Below are 16548 nucleotides of genomic sequence, written 5' to 3' on the forward strand. Positions count from 1 at the left end.
TTGTTTCTTTTACAATTTTATTTTGAAAATAAAATGTTTGTTTTCCACAAATGGCACACGTTGTATTTGATACTCCCGCAGCAAGCGGTGGGAAGACTGGAAGAACTGAATGTAATCTTGTAAACGTCACAACACCCCTAGAAACTCTTTTTTTAGGTGGCCTCTGACAGGGAAGGGGTTAACAAATGTTCCACCTGTCTTTGTTTACATGTCTGCTAGTCTCTGTGAAGAAGCAGGGGCTTTGTCACTGATATTGTATGTCACTCTGTTTTATGGAAAAGAGAAAAATGATCATTCTGCATGTCATTCACAAGAAGTTGATTAACAATCACTCAACGGTTTTAATCTTCAGGAATGGAATTTCTTCGTTTTGCTCCATAGATCTCTGCCAGTGTCCTGAAATGTGGGCCCCATTCCCATATGTCATCCCCAATAGGTTCATCTTCCCCAACTCCTCCAGAGCCGCTGGTCAGCGAGCTAAGGGATCCAGCTGAAGATCCTCCTCCCTCAAACCCATAAACTTGAATGGAGTCATAGGGGGGAGCTACAGGGTCTCGTTCTGCTTCTCTTAGACGGAGCGCCAAAAACCGCTGTACATCAACAGGGGCTGGCTGAGGTGATCGGGGTGCAGGCTGGTGAGGAACCCTTGGAAGAACATCCATTCGGGGAGGGTGAAAGAAGCCTCCAGTGAGGCCTGTTTGAGGAGGCTGCAAAGCTGACATGTCAAATGCTTGAGTGTCTTGTTCTCCTCCACCTTCATCATCATAAGTAATGATGTTTTCTCGGATATCCTCATCCTCACATAGAGACAGGGGGGATGGTTTGTGTCTGCGCTGTAAATAGAAGAGGGATACTAGGGCTGACGTGGAGAAATATGAGTAGGATAGGAAAAATGTGATGAGGCAGAGAAAAAAAATTAAAACAATGGAATTGTGTTCATGGATGGATATGTTATAGATGAAGAGAAAACAGAGGTTTTACTATTAATATTAAACACTTCCAGTAGGAACTATGTAAATCTTGTAATAGGTAACTACCGTGGCATATACAACAAAGCTGCTTGCCTGACAGAACGTACAAGACATAACTAGGTTCCGTGAAGGAAACAACACCTATGTTTTTTCTAATGTGAGCAATTGTTTACTGAGGTGTAAATAATCTGAAATTGCTGTGGCTGTAAACAGTCAGTCCACCCATTTCAGAAGGCTGAATCACCATTAGATTTTTAGATTTCTTCTACTTCACTTGAACTGAAAGATCTCTGTGAAGGAGGTTGCAGCAATGGTATCCATGTCACGAAGTCTCACTCTCCATGATGAATTTTCCATTAAATGCAACACATTACAATGCAACAAGAAGAGACAATAGCCAGGTAGATGACTCCAAAAATGAAAGTAGAGCAAAAACTATTTCTGTAGATATGAACAGAGTGGGGAAGCGTTTTAAACAGGTTTTTCCTGGCTTCTTCATGTCAGCATACTTTTCGGTCAGCTCCAACCCCTGACCCCATGAGTACCATGCTACCTCAACATTCAAGGGATCCAGATTACCTCCCCATCAGTCTGTCCTCATTTTGTTCTCACCCCAGGATCTCCTGACTTTATTTTAGTGGTAAGTTCTCTTTCTTTAATTCCCATGCAGAATCAGCCTCTCATGTTTGAAAGGCTTTAGTATTGGGGTAAGCCTCCTTGGCTTGGAAGCACTCATGGTGCATGGGTGATTGGTTTAAAGCCTAAATGGCTCTAAAGACTACAGGTGTGTTTGTTCCCTTGTTGTGTGCTTTTATTGGTTACATCTGTGCACTATTTTCTGTTATGTCTCTCCTGTGTTTTTTAAATTCTGATTTTGTTTTTTCCCTGCTGCTGGCTTTTATATTTAGCCTAAGAGCTACAAAAGAGCCAGAGGCACTGTTCTGTCAGGAGGAGAGATAGAAAAAGGAGAACTATTAAAAAAGCATGCAGAGAATGATTATAGTCTCTATCCTTGTAGGGGAAAAAGCCCTCGGAATGCCAGTTGTCCGTCATCCAAGGGTCAGATCCAGATCCTTGCAATCATCCTGCCACTATTAAGAAAGAACTTCTCACAGTGGATCCTCGGCCTCTTATAGGAGGTCCAGATTCCACTGAAATCAATGCTCATGTTCCATGACATATGATTGGTCTCCTCCTTGTCTGCTTCAGGTTTTCTGCTTGGTCTATGGTATCCTCTAAGCTGGCTTGCAAAACTTGCAGCAAGAAAGCAACACAGGAAGGAGAGATGAAGTCTCAAGAAGTACGTTCATATATTTGCCAGCAGTGCAGGAAAGTTTCCATTTCTATCTGACAGCAAACCTGCTATCTCCTGCAGTGGTAGTCGCAAGAAAAGGAGGGTCCTTCAACATTGGCACATATCAGTGAAGACCTTAGAGCAGGGCCAATCCGAAAGATTCTGAGTCTGAAGGGGATCTATATGTTTGGAGTTCTCTCAAATGCTCCTATATGTTAACACAGTGAAGGAAATATTTGATTGGATTGAGGAGGTGGAGGCTGCCAACCAAGCAACCTTAAAGAAATCTATGGGAGAGTTTGATATTCTAAAACTTGTGCACTCAAGAGTCTAATGCAGCTGTGCATGGTAGCCAATCAGCTTCTAACTTCAGCTTGTTCAATTAGGCTTTGGCAGTAAAACCTGGAATCTGATTGATTTCTATGCAAAGTTGCACCAGATTTTGCACACTCCAGTTTTAGTAATATCCCCCTATGCCTTCCTTTCTGCTTATGTCTTATATTATCGCATTAATTGAAGAGGAATGGCAGAATGTGGAAAAAAGATCTGTCTTCTAAAATACACTGCTCAAAAAAAATTAAAGGAACACTTTTTAATCAGAGTATAGCATTGAGTCAATTAAACTCCTGGGGTATTGATCTGGTTAGTTAAGTAGCAGAGGGGGTTGTTATTCAGTTTCAGCTGCTTTGGTGTTAATGAAATTAACAACAGGTGCACTAGATGGGCAAAAATGAGCCGACCCCAAAAATAGGAATGGTGTTACAGTTGGAGGCCACTGACATTTTTTCTCCTACTCATCTTTTCTGACTGTTTGTCACTAGTTTTGCATTTGGCTAGGTTCAGTGTCACTATTGGTAGCATGAGGCGATACCTGGACCCTACAGAGGTTGTACAGGCAGTCCAATTCCTCCAGGATGGCACATCAATACATTCCATTGCCAGAAGGTTTACTCCCAGCACAGTCTCAAGAGCATGGAAGAGAGTCCAGGAGACAGGCAGTTACCCTAGGAGAGCTGGACAGGGCCGTAGAACGTCCTTAACCCATCAGCAGGACCGGCATCTGCTCCTTTGTGTAAGGTGGAACAGGATGAGCACTGCCAGAGCCCTACAAAATGACCTCCAGCAGGCCACTGGTGTGAATGTCTCTGACCAAACAATCAGAAACAGACTTCATGAGGGTGGCCTGAGGTTCCAACATCTTCTAGTGGGCCCTGTGCTCACTGCTCGGCACCATAGAGCTTGATTGGCATTTGCCATTGAACATCATAATTGGCAGGTCTGCCACTGGCGCCCTGTGCTTTTCACAGATGAGAGCTGGTTCACCCAGAGCATGTGTCAGAGGTGAAAGGTTCTGGAGAAGCCATAGAGAATGTTATGCTGCCTGTAACATCGTTCAGCATGGCCGTTTTAGTGGTGCGTCAGTGATGGTCTGGGAAGGCATATCCATGGAGGGATGCACAGACCTCTACAGGCTAGACAATGGCAACCTGACTGCCATTAGGTATCGGGATGAAATCCTTGGACCCACTGTTAGACCCTATGCTAGTGCAGTGGGTCCTGGGTTCCTCCTGGTGCACAACAATGTATGGCCTCATGTGGTGAGAGTATGCAGGCAGTTCCTGGAAGATGAAGGAATTGATACCACTGAATGACCCCTACGCTTGCTTGACCTAAATCCAATAGAACACCTCTGGGATATCTATCGTGTTTCGGGCCATCTGACTCCGCCAGGTTGCACCTCAGACTGTCCAAGAGCTCAGTGATGCCCTGGTCCAGATTTGGGAAGTAATATCCCAGGACACCATCTGTCATCTCATTAGAAGCATTCCTTGATGTTGTCAGACATGCATACAAGCACATGAGGGCCATAAAAACTACAGAGTACCATTCTGAGTTGCTGCAATTAAATTTCAGCAAAATAGACTAGCCTGCTGCATCGTTTTTACACTTTTGGTGTCTTTGAATTCAGTCCTCTGTAGGTTGATCATTTTCATTTTCATCAAACGATGGGACATCCTTACATTCCTAACACATCACCCAGACCATATCAGTATAGGTATCCAGCATGATATTTTTCCCCATTGAGATCTCATGTGTTTTTGAAGTGTTCCTTTAATTTTTTTCAGCAGTGTACATTCTCAAAGTTGTATCCTTTTCACTGGGTAGAATCTTTCTTGTAAAATTCTCCCCTCTTGGTAGATTCCTCCCTTCAGAGACTGGCGTGACATGTCGCTTCACCTCTGGACAATTCCATTGTCGTGTTCACACCATGGGTGCAGAAAAACTGATGGAAACTGACACGTAGATTTCACTTGTGGAGACATCCAGTTTTCATACGCGCTCAAATGAGTTTTATACACATTGCATATTCCTGCACAGAAGAAAATCTGCACAGTACTAGAGTTGTGGTGTGAACAGGGCACATAGAGAACAATTGATTTCATTACGCCCTTGCAGATCACATGCAGAAAAACTGATGTCTCTGCACCATGGTGTGAACAAGTCCTTACACACAGGCAGCCCTAGCTTGCAGGCCTCCTGTGGCACAAATATCTGTAAAGAAAGCATTAAAGAAGTGAATGGAGAATATTCAGACAGCTCTGGAGACCATTGTGAACAGGTCAGCCATAGCTAAAGTGCTGCATGATGTAGTAAACAGCAAGAAAGAAAAAAAAAGTCCCCTGCAAGGTAATGTCATAATGTGCTAGTATGCATCGAATACCAATACATTATGAAGGACTTACCTTAAAATGAAGCCCTCCAGTGGTGCACTGTCACCGCTGTAGAGGTTTCAATCTTCACCCAGTCCTTCTTCCGGGTTTGCGATCACCAGCCATCTGACAGGCTGGGCCACAATGGCGTCACTCCCCCCGCATGCGAGCAGGAACCCCCGGGCCTTGGCACACAGCTCTGAAGGAATGGCACTGGTATGCAGTTCCTTCAGAGCACATGCGCTGGCTTTACAAAAGAGAGAACATCATTTAGGAGACATTCATTTTACCTAAAGGTAAGCTTTATTATAACTTAGCTCATGTATCCTCCTATATCATCATAATGGCTGTTACAGCTAAGGGGGCTTTATGGCTTAAACAAGTGTCTAAGACTTCATCCAAACCGGACTACAAAATTCCCTACGATGGCAAGATGCTCTTCGGTAAAACCTTGGAAAATGCTATCCAGAGAGCAACAGGTTGATTCCACAGTATATAAAGAGGAGACAATCCTTTCAATCAAGAAACTTTTACAGTCGATACAGACATGCTCAGGCTTATAGATTAGGGAAGAACTTTCTCAAAGCAGTTTGGCAGGGCACGCATGTAAGCAGGTCGAAATGCTGGTTAGTGAGATAGCTGCTGCCCCAGCCAGCAGGGAAACATTTAGTGTTACTAAACCCACAACAGTAAAATCAGTCTGTATATGCAGTAAAGCATGCTTGTTATACTCACTATGGAACCTAAGGGATTAATCCTCCACATTGTGTAAAAAGGCTGTTTGATCCTTTCTTCCCTGATCCTCCCATTCTTCTACTGTCCCCAATCCATCTGCTGATAGTACAGAGCTCTAGGAATCACTCTGCACATGCTCAGTTTACTGTGTATGGCTAGAGAGTTTTTTTGTTCTTTGGGAGGTGCATGTGATCAGCTCAGGGCCAATCCAGACAGAGGGTCAGGGGTTATGCAGTCTCATAGGACAGTCATAGCAGAAGGAAAACTCCTTCTACAAGATTAACCAGTGCTCAGCTGGACACTGAAAGAAGTCACAAGAATGCAATATACTGCTGAGAAAAGGTATTTAGCAGTTTATATTTACTAAAAGAATTGCATTTCTATGTTGTGTGTACTGTGGAAGACCACATATAGTGAATGCAGAGTTCTGGGTTTAGTAACACTTTAATATGGTTTCCTATACTTTTTGCTGAGCTCTGCCGTTTTCCCTGTGCTGTACATAAAAGGGGTAGAGGGCTCTGCCCAGACAGTCTGCTGCATGTGAAAGAAGACACAGACAAGCCACAGCATGTAATCTCTAGCTGCTTACAGAGAAAAGAGAAAGGGAAGCAGTTCCACCACAGAGAGCAAAGCTGCCTTCTGTCACATCCGCCATGCAGGGGGATTGCTGGGACCTGCAGTCTGCTTTGAAGTTACCAGTTCTGGAGATCTGTCACTGTGGACTATGCCAAGCATGGACTTTCATCCTGTGCAGGTATGCTGGGGCAGCCACAAGCCTAGGTAGGGATTAGGGACATTAGGAAAAGACTGCACTGTTTTCTGTTATGCTGAGAGTTTTTAGTAAAGCTTTTAAAACTTTGTTCTTGCCTGGTCTGAATTTACTACAGCAGTGTAATGCAAGTAACTGGCACATTCCACACATAGTCTACAACCTGGGTCGGTGAAGCACATTGGGGTATGAACACAGCAAGTGGTTACCAAGGGTAATGGGGGTTTACCAAGCAGTCTGTCGTTAAGCTTGCACCTGTGACAGGTGGATCAGCCTCTTGCAAAGAGGAAGTTTTTGTTGGCACTCTCTCAGTGAGCTGTCAATCTCCCATGGCAATGAGAGCAGCACAGGTGCTTAGCCTGTGCAGAGGTATGGAAATGGAACAATTAATACAGAGCACACATGGAGCCAGCTCTTGTTGCTCGGCAGGGCTCCATTTCACTACTGGGAGTGAGGTAGCGTAGATATGCTGGGCAGGTGGAGTGGGCATAGGCTCAGCATGTCCCTCCTAAATGCAACACATTACTGTGGAGGTGTACTTTGACACAGGAACAAGAAAGTTAACTGGAGTACAGTTTATTGTTCAAGTGTAAAAGGTGTACTGTATGGCAATCTCTTAAGGTTGAGTACTTCTCAAAAGCCTTGTCCTGGGGCATTGATGGATATGGCACTGTAAATGTATCCCATGTGTAAGGTGAGTGACCTTTTCCAAGGTGCCAAGAGTAGACGAGAAGAACTCATCCCAGGGTAGAGCTCTCATGTGATCCACACTTGGCACCCAGTGAGGAGGGGAACATGAAGAGAGTATCACCCACCACCTGCCTCCTTACACACAGGGTTTTTTCCCATGTTCAGAAATCAGAATCAATCCTCCCAGTCTGACAAGCCTTCAGATGATTCATTTTGGGGTCTTGTTTTCCCAAAGGCATCCAGTTGGGGGCAGACTGTCCCTGTTTTAAAGGATCTGGGAGGGCAGGATTTCAGATCGATGGGTCTTGAATATTAAAAAATAGAGGGTACCCAATTGAGTTTATCAAGAAGTCTTCCAAGAATGTTGTTGTGGAAACAAAATTGCCCACATCTCCAGAGAAAATAAATTATTATAAGTCGTAGCTATCTGTCTGGTCCCAGATGAAGAACAGGACAGAGGTTTTTACTCTCCAATATTTTTAGTCACAAAAAGTTCCTGAGAAGTTCAGGCTGTCTTGGACCTGATAGCTCTAAACTGTTTTATCAAATTGAAGAGGTTTTGTATGGAATCACTGGAGTCCATCATAGTGGTAGTGTCACAGCAAGACCGGATGTTATCCATAGACCTTGCAGATGCTTACCTTCATATTCCGGTGGCAAGGTCTCACCAGAGGTTTCTCCAATTTTCAGTTCATTGAAGGCACTACCAGTTCCAATATCTACCATTCAGGCTAGCAACAGCTCCCTGGACCTTTTCAAATATGTTGGCAGTTGTGAAGGCTCTTGAAGGCTGTTGATCTGCAATAGTTGTGAAAATTTCATTACCTACATGACATCCTGCTGCTAGGAGATATGCCCTCTGTTCTGGAGACACACAAGGTTATTCTTCTACAGACTTTGGGAGATTTGGAGTGGCTAGTGAACCTTCAGAAGAACCACCTAGTTTCAATGCAAATGATGGAGTATCTGGAAGTGTGCTTCAAAACCTTTGCGGCCTGAGTTTTTCTTTCTTCCAGAAATATGTGAGGTAATATTTCCCAATCCCAGAAGATGTACACATATATACTTCAACATTGGTGAGATTGTGTATGACATACCTGAGGAAACTTTTGGCCACCATTCCAATGGTCCTTTGGGCCAGGTGGCATCAGGGACGATTTCAGTTAAGCTTCCTAAACCTCTAGAATTGAATGTCATTTTCCCAGCATTCCCAATATTCTGCCTTTCTCAGCCCGGCAGGACCTTCTTTGGTGGACTATCTCTCAAAACTGGAGAGGCGCCTGGCTCTTAGCACGTGGGCCATTCTTACATCAGATGTCAGCCTACAAGGGTGGGGCACTCACTGTGAGGTTTACCAGATTCGAGCAAGATGATACCAAAGACCTTCTCATTAATCCAGTCTCCGAGAATTGAGAGCTCTCGTGTACTTTACTCCACTGTGACAAGGCAAACAGGTGAAGGTTTTTATGGACAGCAAACAAAGATATCCTATATTGCTAAACAATGTGGGTCCAGAAATATGTCACTTCTCCAGGTTGTGGTGGAGATTTTTCAGTGGGCACAGGGACATGTCACACATCTAACAACAATTTTCTTGCCAGAGAATCTCTTGACAGATTTCCTGAGCAGGAGGTTTGCAGACTAGAACGAATGCAGTGTGAAGAACTCCATCGATAGATCTTATGGCAACATGCCAGAGTGTTCACTTTCCTCTCTTCAGCTCCAGATACAGGGAGAAATTGTCCAGAACACCTTTATGTTCTGGGAGTATTTCCTGCAGGTTTAGGTGTATCTTCCAAATGCATTGATACCCTGAGTTCTCAAGAAAATCCAACATCAGGGAGTCAAGGCCATTATAGTGTTACCTTTCTGGCCCAGATGTATCTCCTTCTTCTAATGGCCCTGGTTCAACCTTGGCATCTTCCTTTGAGAAAAGACCTGCTCAAACAAGGCAAACTTGTGCATCCTAACCCTCAGCATCTTTGTTTAATGACATAAAGTTTGCTAGGGGCAGGCTGATCCAAGCGGATCTTTCAACCAATGTAGTTGATGCCTTGTTGAATTGCAGAAAGTTTTCAACCAATGCTACTTATTTCAGGATATGGTGAAGATTGTACCAGCTTATGCAAAAGGAAGGGGTTGATCCTCTTAATCCAAACATTAAAGAAGTGCTTGGTTTGCTCCAGTCAGATCACAAGAAAGATCTTGCATATCATTCTTAAAAGGTGCAAGTTTCAGCTCTATTAGCCTTGACCAATCTCAGGTGGATGGATCATCCTCTGGTTCAATGGGTCTTGAAGGTAGTATTCAGGTTAAATCTACCTGTGAGAATTTTCTTCCTAAAATTATATTTTCCATCAGTGCTCCTGGAGAAGTCTCTATTTTCTCCTAATTCTTCCTGTTGTATCAATCAGCGTCCTTGGAAAGTAGTCTTTTTAACAGCAGTTACCTCTGCCAGGAGGGTATCAGAAATCACCTGCAGGGAACCATTTTGCCCTTTATTAAAAGGCAGAGTAATTTTGAGGCCTTCATCTGAGTTTGTCCCAAAGGTGTCTTGAGTTTTTGCATTTTGGCAGTCAGGCACCCCTTGAATAAGGTTAATCTTATTAGAACTTATTTGGCAAGGACTTGGTCCTTATTATGTTGAAAAACAGTGATTCTACCAGGGGTCAGAGGGCAGAGCTGACACAGAAATATGCTGACATGAGCATAGGTCGAAAAAGGAAAACTGATAGATATGAAAAAACAATTTTGGGAATCTCCCTAAAGAGGATACAGGCAGCATTAAACACTTAAGGCCTCATTCACACATGTAATCCCTTATTAAGTTTTCCTAACCGCAAGACGTTTTCTGGGAAATATAAATATGCTTCCCAGATTATATTTTCCTCTGCTTAGAAGTACCTGTTTTAATCCTTTGTTGCCACCAATTTAAGGCTTATAATGATGGCAGCACAGGTTTGTAGGCAGCATTTACATGTTTACATTAGTATAGCCATTGTTTAGAGTTTCTAATCGTATTCTGGATACACAGAATTCTATTTTCTTTAAACACAGCTTTACTGAACGACCCTATAGGCAGCTAAGCATCCAGTCTGAATGATATATTCTTCAGATTTTTTTTTAACATATAAAAAGTAATTTTAACATATATTTTTACATATATTTGTAAATGCATTCCAAAAATGTAGATTTGTATTTTTAAAGACATACAGTATATTTGAAATGTATTTTTAAAAATATTATTCAAATATTTTGTAATAAAACCGCATTTCAACATGCAGTATATATATATATATTTATTAAAACATATTTTGAAATATATTGAATATGTCCAAAAATTGTAGCATTTCAAATATATGGAAATATATGTGGGAAGAATATTTTTAAAATACATTTCAAATATATTTTTCTTCCATATGGGTTACATGTGGGAGATACAATGGGGGCACTCAGCAACTAGCTGTGGGCGACAGCCCCATTGAAAGCAAAGGCAGGTATTTGGGTCTGCTCATGGAGTGATTAGATGTGGGAGCTGTCAGTCTCCAATTGCTTTCAACCCCCACTGGGTCTTCCACATGTAATCGGTAACGGCCCTTTTCACAAGTGTGAATGGGGCCTTACTAATAAAAGAAGAAATGTTGGAATAATTACCCAAAAGGCTAAATGCACAAGCCAGGATAGCCAGCAGAGCAGGAGTGCTTAGTCCAGCAGCTGACCCTGTGGTCATATGACAGGTTAAGACCGCTCCGCCTGCCTCACAGTGACACAAAGAGACCGTCAGGGTGTCAGTACTGCTAAGTGGGGGATCTCCGCTGTCTGTGATTTCTATGGGCACTAAAAAGAGGTCCCTCTGGGATCTCCAGAAGCTGCTGTGCTTCACCAGAAGAGACGCGCTTCCATCTAGTGAGAAGGGAGGAATTAGAGATTAAATACTGGCATGCATGGGAATGGATATATTAATGGAGTGTAGAGGGAATGAATAAAGTAGCATTATTCAGAGGTTACTGATGAGCACACCTTTGTTGTCTTGAATAGTGAAGTTTCCATCAGATGCAGCAGCTGGACTTCGAATAGAGAAAACACCATTCTCAACATCTGCATCTTTCACTTTGATAGTCTGGATGATCTTTGGGAACACAGCGACAGAATAACAGTATAATTTACAATGACAACAGAATACATGGTTTTGTGGTACAAAAAATAGCATCACACCACTGCAGACAGTAGATTCTAGCATACAAACCGCTATTATAGTAGAGATGTGCTCGTATTTTGTCACCAGAAAATTACAATCTATAGATTGCCATACTGAGATAAAAATATAATGAATGATTTCAGTGTGAAAATTATAGGATGACATAAATCTAGGTATTTGAAAGTTATTACTGTATCATAACAGATTTCTATTCACATCTCAAAGCTGAATTCCAGTTATGGATTATATTGTCATAGTTACATTTAATCAAAGTAAGTATGCATGTGTCGTACCTGTGGAATATCTGTGGAAGCAGATTATCACTGTAGTAGTCACCACTACTACAGTGGGTTGTCAACATACGTATATCTGCACCTACATCCCATCATAATGCATAATAGATGTGTGAGATGGGGAAACAGCTCTCATTGTTTGAACACTGTTTGTGTGGAAGTAAATTAATGTTTTGACTGACATTCTGCGGTTAAGCCACAAGATGTCACTGTTTTTCTAACACAGGCTCAGACTGCATAGATATTTGTATATTCATGAAGAGGTGGGGTTTTGCACTCAGAGTTGGAGTTTAGTGAACAGAAAGAGGAGACTGCAGCCATGTTTTGGACGATGCTGAATGAAGTGGCCGTGTGAGCTGAGAATCCGATGACATCCAGGTGTGAATGTGTCCCTCACTAACCAGAGCTGCAGCTGAGTGAAGCTGATGAGATTGCTACCAGGAATGCTGATGAGATTGCTGCCAGGAAGGCTGATGAGAGCAGAGGAACTAAGCAACATATACGGCAAGACCGCATGCATGTTGGAGAGAAATTTGTCCTGTTCAGAGTCACCAGCGGATGAAAAGCAGACCCGGGTCGGTAAGATCGTGCACGCACCTCATTTCAGTGTTGGCGCCTTGAGACTGAGTCCAGGCCGATAGTTAGGGTCTCTGTTTGTGTCACGCCACAAGTGTTGTTACTGATTATTGGAAGGACTCCACAACTCAAAGTGACATTTCACATTGGAGAGCTGATGAAATCCTACAAACTCAGAAGGAATGCTCAGAAGGAATACTCAGGCACGTGCTACAGGACCAGTTATGGGAGGGGGAATACTGTAGATTTGTGTAAGATTGTAAGCTGTTGTGCTGCACCGCAGGCTAGCCCATACCGTACACCCATACACTGATTCTTGTTCTTTTAGGGTAATAACGGGTAAGGTGTGGCAGCTTAGTTGTGCCCACCAATAGGAAATTACTTCACTTTCTACCTTCATCCATCAGAAGGCGCCGTGCTGTGCAGCACAAGGGTCTCAGCCTTTGGGCTGGGTGTATGTAAATTTATTGTATGATCCCAGCATTTGTGGTTATGTTTATTTGCCACATCTAAGTATAATTCTGTTGTGGCAAAAGCTGGTGTTGGGGTTGCTTTCCTCGTTCGTGACTTCACTGTATCCTGGGGAGCCCACCCCGGTACACGGCTTATAGATGAACCAAGAAAATTAGGGTATTTTATGGTGCTTATCAAAAATATTAACATAGGAAAATTTGTCAGAGAATTTCTAAAATTATTCACAGTTTATTGAGTTACAAAATTAAGAGTCATAGTGTTCATAAAAGCTTCAACAACACATGTGCAAAGCTGGAGAGTGCAAAATCTGGTGCAGCTCTGCATAGAAACCAATCAGCTTCTAAGTCATATTGCCAAAGCCTAATTGAACAAGCTGAGTTTAGAAGCTGATTGGCTACCATGCACAGCTGCACCAGATTCTGAGTGCTCCAGTTTTAATAAATCTACCCCATAATGTGGTTGACAGTAGTAGTAAAACTATTGTCAACCACATTATGTGTTGTTGAAGCTTTTATAAACACTATGGGGGTGATTCACTAAAGGCAAATAGACTTTGCACTTTGCAAAGTGCAGTTGCATTCAGGAAGTGCAGTTTCTCCAGGGCTTAGTATTATTATTATACAGGATTTATATAGCGTCAACAGTTTGCTCAGCGCTTTACAATATAACGGGAGACAATACAGCAACAATACAGTTCAATACAAGAGGGTTAGAAGGGCCTTGGAGCTTACTAAATGAGGTAAAGCTTCACTTTACAAAGAATACCCAATCACGTGCAAGGAAAATAAAAAAAAAGCAGCATTTTGCTTCAATATACTGTAAAGAGTAATAATTGGCATACAAGCGCTAGGTGGAATAGAATAAGCAGCTGGCATTAAAGGTCAACCTCCAACCCTCATAAAACATACATATTCAGAAATGCAGCGCGAATAAAAAAAAGGTGACTTATAAAACAACAAAATAAAATATAAATGTAAATATAAATATAAAAATGCGCTGTGGAGCGATACGATAAAGGTGATAATAGCATCTAGATATGATGCATAAGGTGCGATAGTGACATTCAATAATGAGATAAATGTCCAATATATCAAAAAGGTGAACTTCCGTGCTTCCAGTGGATGTGGGAATGAGTATATATTGCACTAACCAGATAGCGCAATTAAAAGCGCATTTGAGTACATAGACCACTCCTGGTCATCAGCATCCTAGGGGTAACCTCGGGGATCATCTGGTATACTTCCGCACATCAGCTGATCATCCGACTGCTACTCTCCAGATCTCCAGGATAACTCCAATCCAAATGTAAATGGACTAAAAATGCCATATTGGTGAAGCCGCGCATGCACGGTACGTCTGAGAGAGGCCATCTTAGTGACTGGATTCAGAAAGCAGACAGAAGGGGAGAACGCACTTGTTATATAGTTGAATGGGTCAGTATTCAAATGGATGGACACAATCGGGGCAAACAATAAAGATGCATTTACATGGCAAATTGGCAAAAGCATCAAAATGAAATAAATGCATCTTTATTGTTTGCCCCGATAGTGTCCGTCCGTTTGAATACTGACCCGTTCAACTATATAACAAGTGCGTTTTCCCCTTCTGTCTGCTTTCTGAATCTGGTCACTAAGATGGCCGCTCTCAGACGTACTGTGCATGCGCGGCTTCACCAATATGGCGTCTAATCACCGTACCGCGCATGTGTGCGGCTCCGTATATAAACAAACTCCTGGCTATGTTAAGCTCCCTTTGATAACATGCACGAGCATGAAACATGTTAGGGAGGAGCCAAGCCAGTTACGCCACACCGCACGGGCCACGAGGAAGTCCGGCGGCCATCTTTGGATCTGTTTTCCATATGCATCTTGCCAGATGTGAATGCATAGTGTTTTTTGCTGTCATTTTTTGCCACAATAATAAAATATACTGCACTATCAAGCACTCTTTTTCTGGCTCATTTGTTCATGAGCATTTTAAGGTGGATTCCTTTAGTGCATTTTTGTCCATTTACATCTGGATTGGAGTTATCCTGCAGATCTGGAGAGTAGCAGGCGGATGATCAGCTGATGTGCAGACGTATACCAGAAGATCCCCGAGGTTACCCCTAGGATGCTGATGACCAGGAGTGGTCTATGTACTCAAATGCGCTTTTAATTGCACTATCTGGTTAGTGCAATATATACTTATTCTCACATCCAGTGGAAACCCGAAAGTTCACCTTTTTGATATATTGGACATTTATCTCATTATTGGATGTCACTATTGCACCTTATGTGTCATATCTAGATGCTATTATCACCTTTATCGTAGCGCTCCACAGTGCATTTTTATATTTATATTTACATTTATATTTTATTTTGTTGTTTTATAAGTCACCATTTTTTATTAGCGCTGCATTTCTGAATATGTAGCATTTTGCTTCCACATGATTGGATGATGGAAGTCAACAGAGCGTCTACACATTTACTAAGCTCTGGAAAAGTGCACTTTGCAAAGTGTACAATCTCTTTGCCTTTGGTAAATCAACTCTTCTGACTCTTTTAACTTTGTAATACAATACATTGTGTATAATTTTAGAAATTCTCTATGTGACAGATTTTCCTATGTTGGTATTTCTGATCAGCACTATAAAAGTCCCTAATTTTCTTGGTTCATCTATGATGAACTACTACAGTGATCGGCACTATCTTAAGGGTCCCCCGCCGAGTGTCTGCCATGCTACATAGTGAACACAGGGGGTCACTAGCACCATTCACAGAATGTCTTGCATTTTTTTCAATGAAGGCAAGGCATTCTCTGATTGGATGAGGTGGAAATTGTGATGTCACCACCCCCCTCTCCACCTTGTTCAATCAGAGAACACCTTTCATTGAGAAAAATACAAGCCTCCGTCTTCAGCTTGTTCAGTTAAGCTTTGAAAATAAAAGAAGCTGATTGGTTGTCATGTACATCTTCCCCCAATTCAGTTTGCTTCAGTTTTGATAAATTCCCCTCATTTTATCTTTTTTTCCTAATCTCCTAATAAGAACAAATAAAGATAAAATAGGATGATCAGAGCTTGATTTAAGCTAATATCCGGGTCACCGTCAGGGTAATCATCGGGATCAATATGTTTTAGGTAGGCTTAAAAAATGTTTTTCTTAGTGTCAGTGTGTTTTAGATAGGATTAAAATTAAACAAAATGCACACTTATATAATATACACACATGCGGTATCACTGTGCATGTCAGGAGTAGGAGAATTTTTTCTGTTTTTTTTTTTTATTTGATAATGGGTCATGGACATTTACAGCTAAATTTAAAAAAAATATTGTTACCGTTTTGTAATGTTAGGGGGGGAATTAAGTTCACCATTTACTTCTGTCCAAGGATTTGATTAGGAAGTAAAAATGTGCTTGGGGAGGGATCGGTTTGACTTCTGCACTTGAGATCCATGGTCTGCATGTCTTCCAAATCTTTTAAGTGCCAGCCTTCCTTCTGGAATCTTAGTTTTGCAAGCTATTGAAAATGTGGGATTGGACTTTAATTAATATGTTTTTTTTTTTATTTTACTCCTGGATGATTTTTTTCAGTGGACATTGAGGCTGATCTCCAGCTTTTAGTGCAGTTTAAATAGCTTGTTCGGACCAAGCTAGTTCAATAGAACTATTAACTTCATCATGAGATGCAGCGGCTATGTGCACTGTATGATCTGTATGTGGCAGGGGCGGACTGACCATTTGAAAACTCGGGCACTGCCCAAGGGCCCGGGGTCAGTAGGGGGCCCCATGAGATGCCCCGGTACCTTTTCCATAGGCTTTTTTGAGTTTGGGCAAGGACACAGGGGCCCCATGAT

General features: G+C 42.1%; 1 protein-coding gene across 4 annotated transcripts in view; it reads right to left on the minus strand.

Annotated features, from left to right (window-relative positions):
• Positions 1-16548, minus strand: part of CDH24 (cadherin 24) — a 119367-nt gene continuing 102819 nt past the window's right edge. For 3 of the 4 annotated variants that reach the window (XM_089678198.1, XM_089678199.1, XM_089678200.1), the window contains 3 exons: positions 11191-11299; positions 10825-11073; positions 1-859 (listed from right to left, as the gene is read on the minus strand). In XM_089678198.1, the coding sequence (XP_089534324.1) occupies positions 342-859; positions 10825-11073; positions 11191-11299 (876 nt within the window). In that variant the 3' untranslated portion in view covers positions 1-341. The remainder of the gene's footprint in view (positions 860-10824; positions 11074-11190; positions 11300-16548) is intronic. The other variant, XM_089678202.1, reaches the window with a different exon arrangement.

The sequence above is a fragment of the Staurois parvus genome, unplaced genomic scaffold (genome assembly GCF_062004578.1).
Source record: "Staurois parvus isolate SC_StPar_1 unplaced genomic scaffold, SC_StPar_1.0 ptg000199l, whole genome shotgun sequence".
NCBI lineage: Eukaryota > Metazoa > Chordata > Amphibia > Anura > Ranidae > Staurois > Staurois parvus.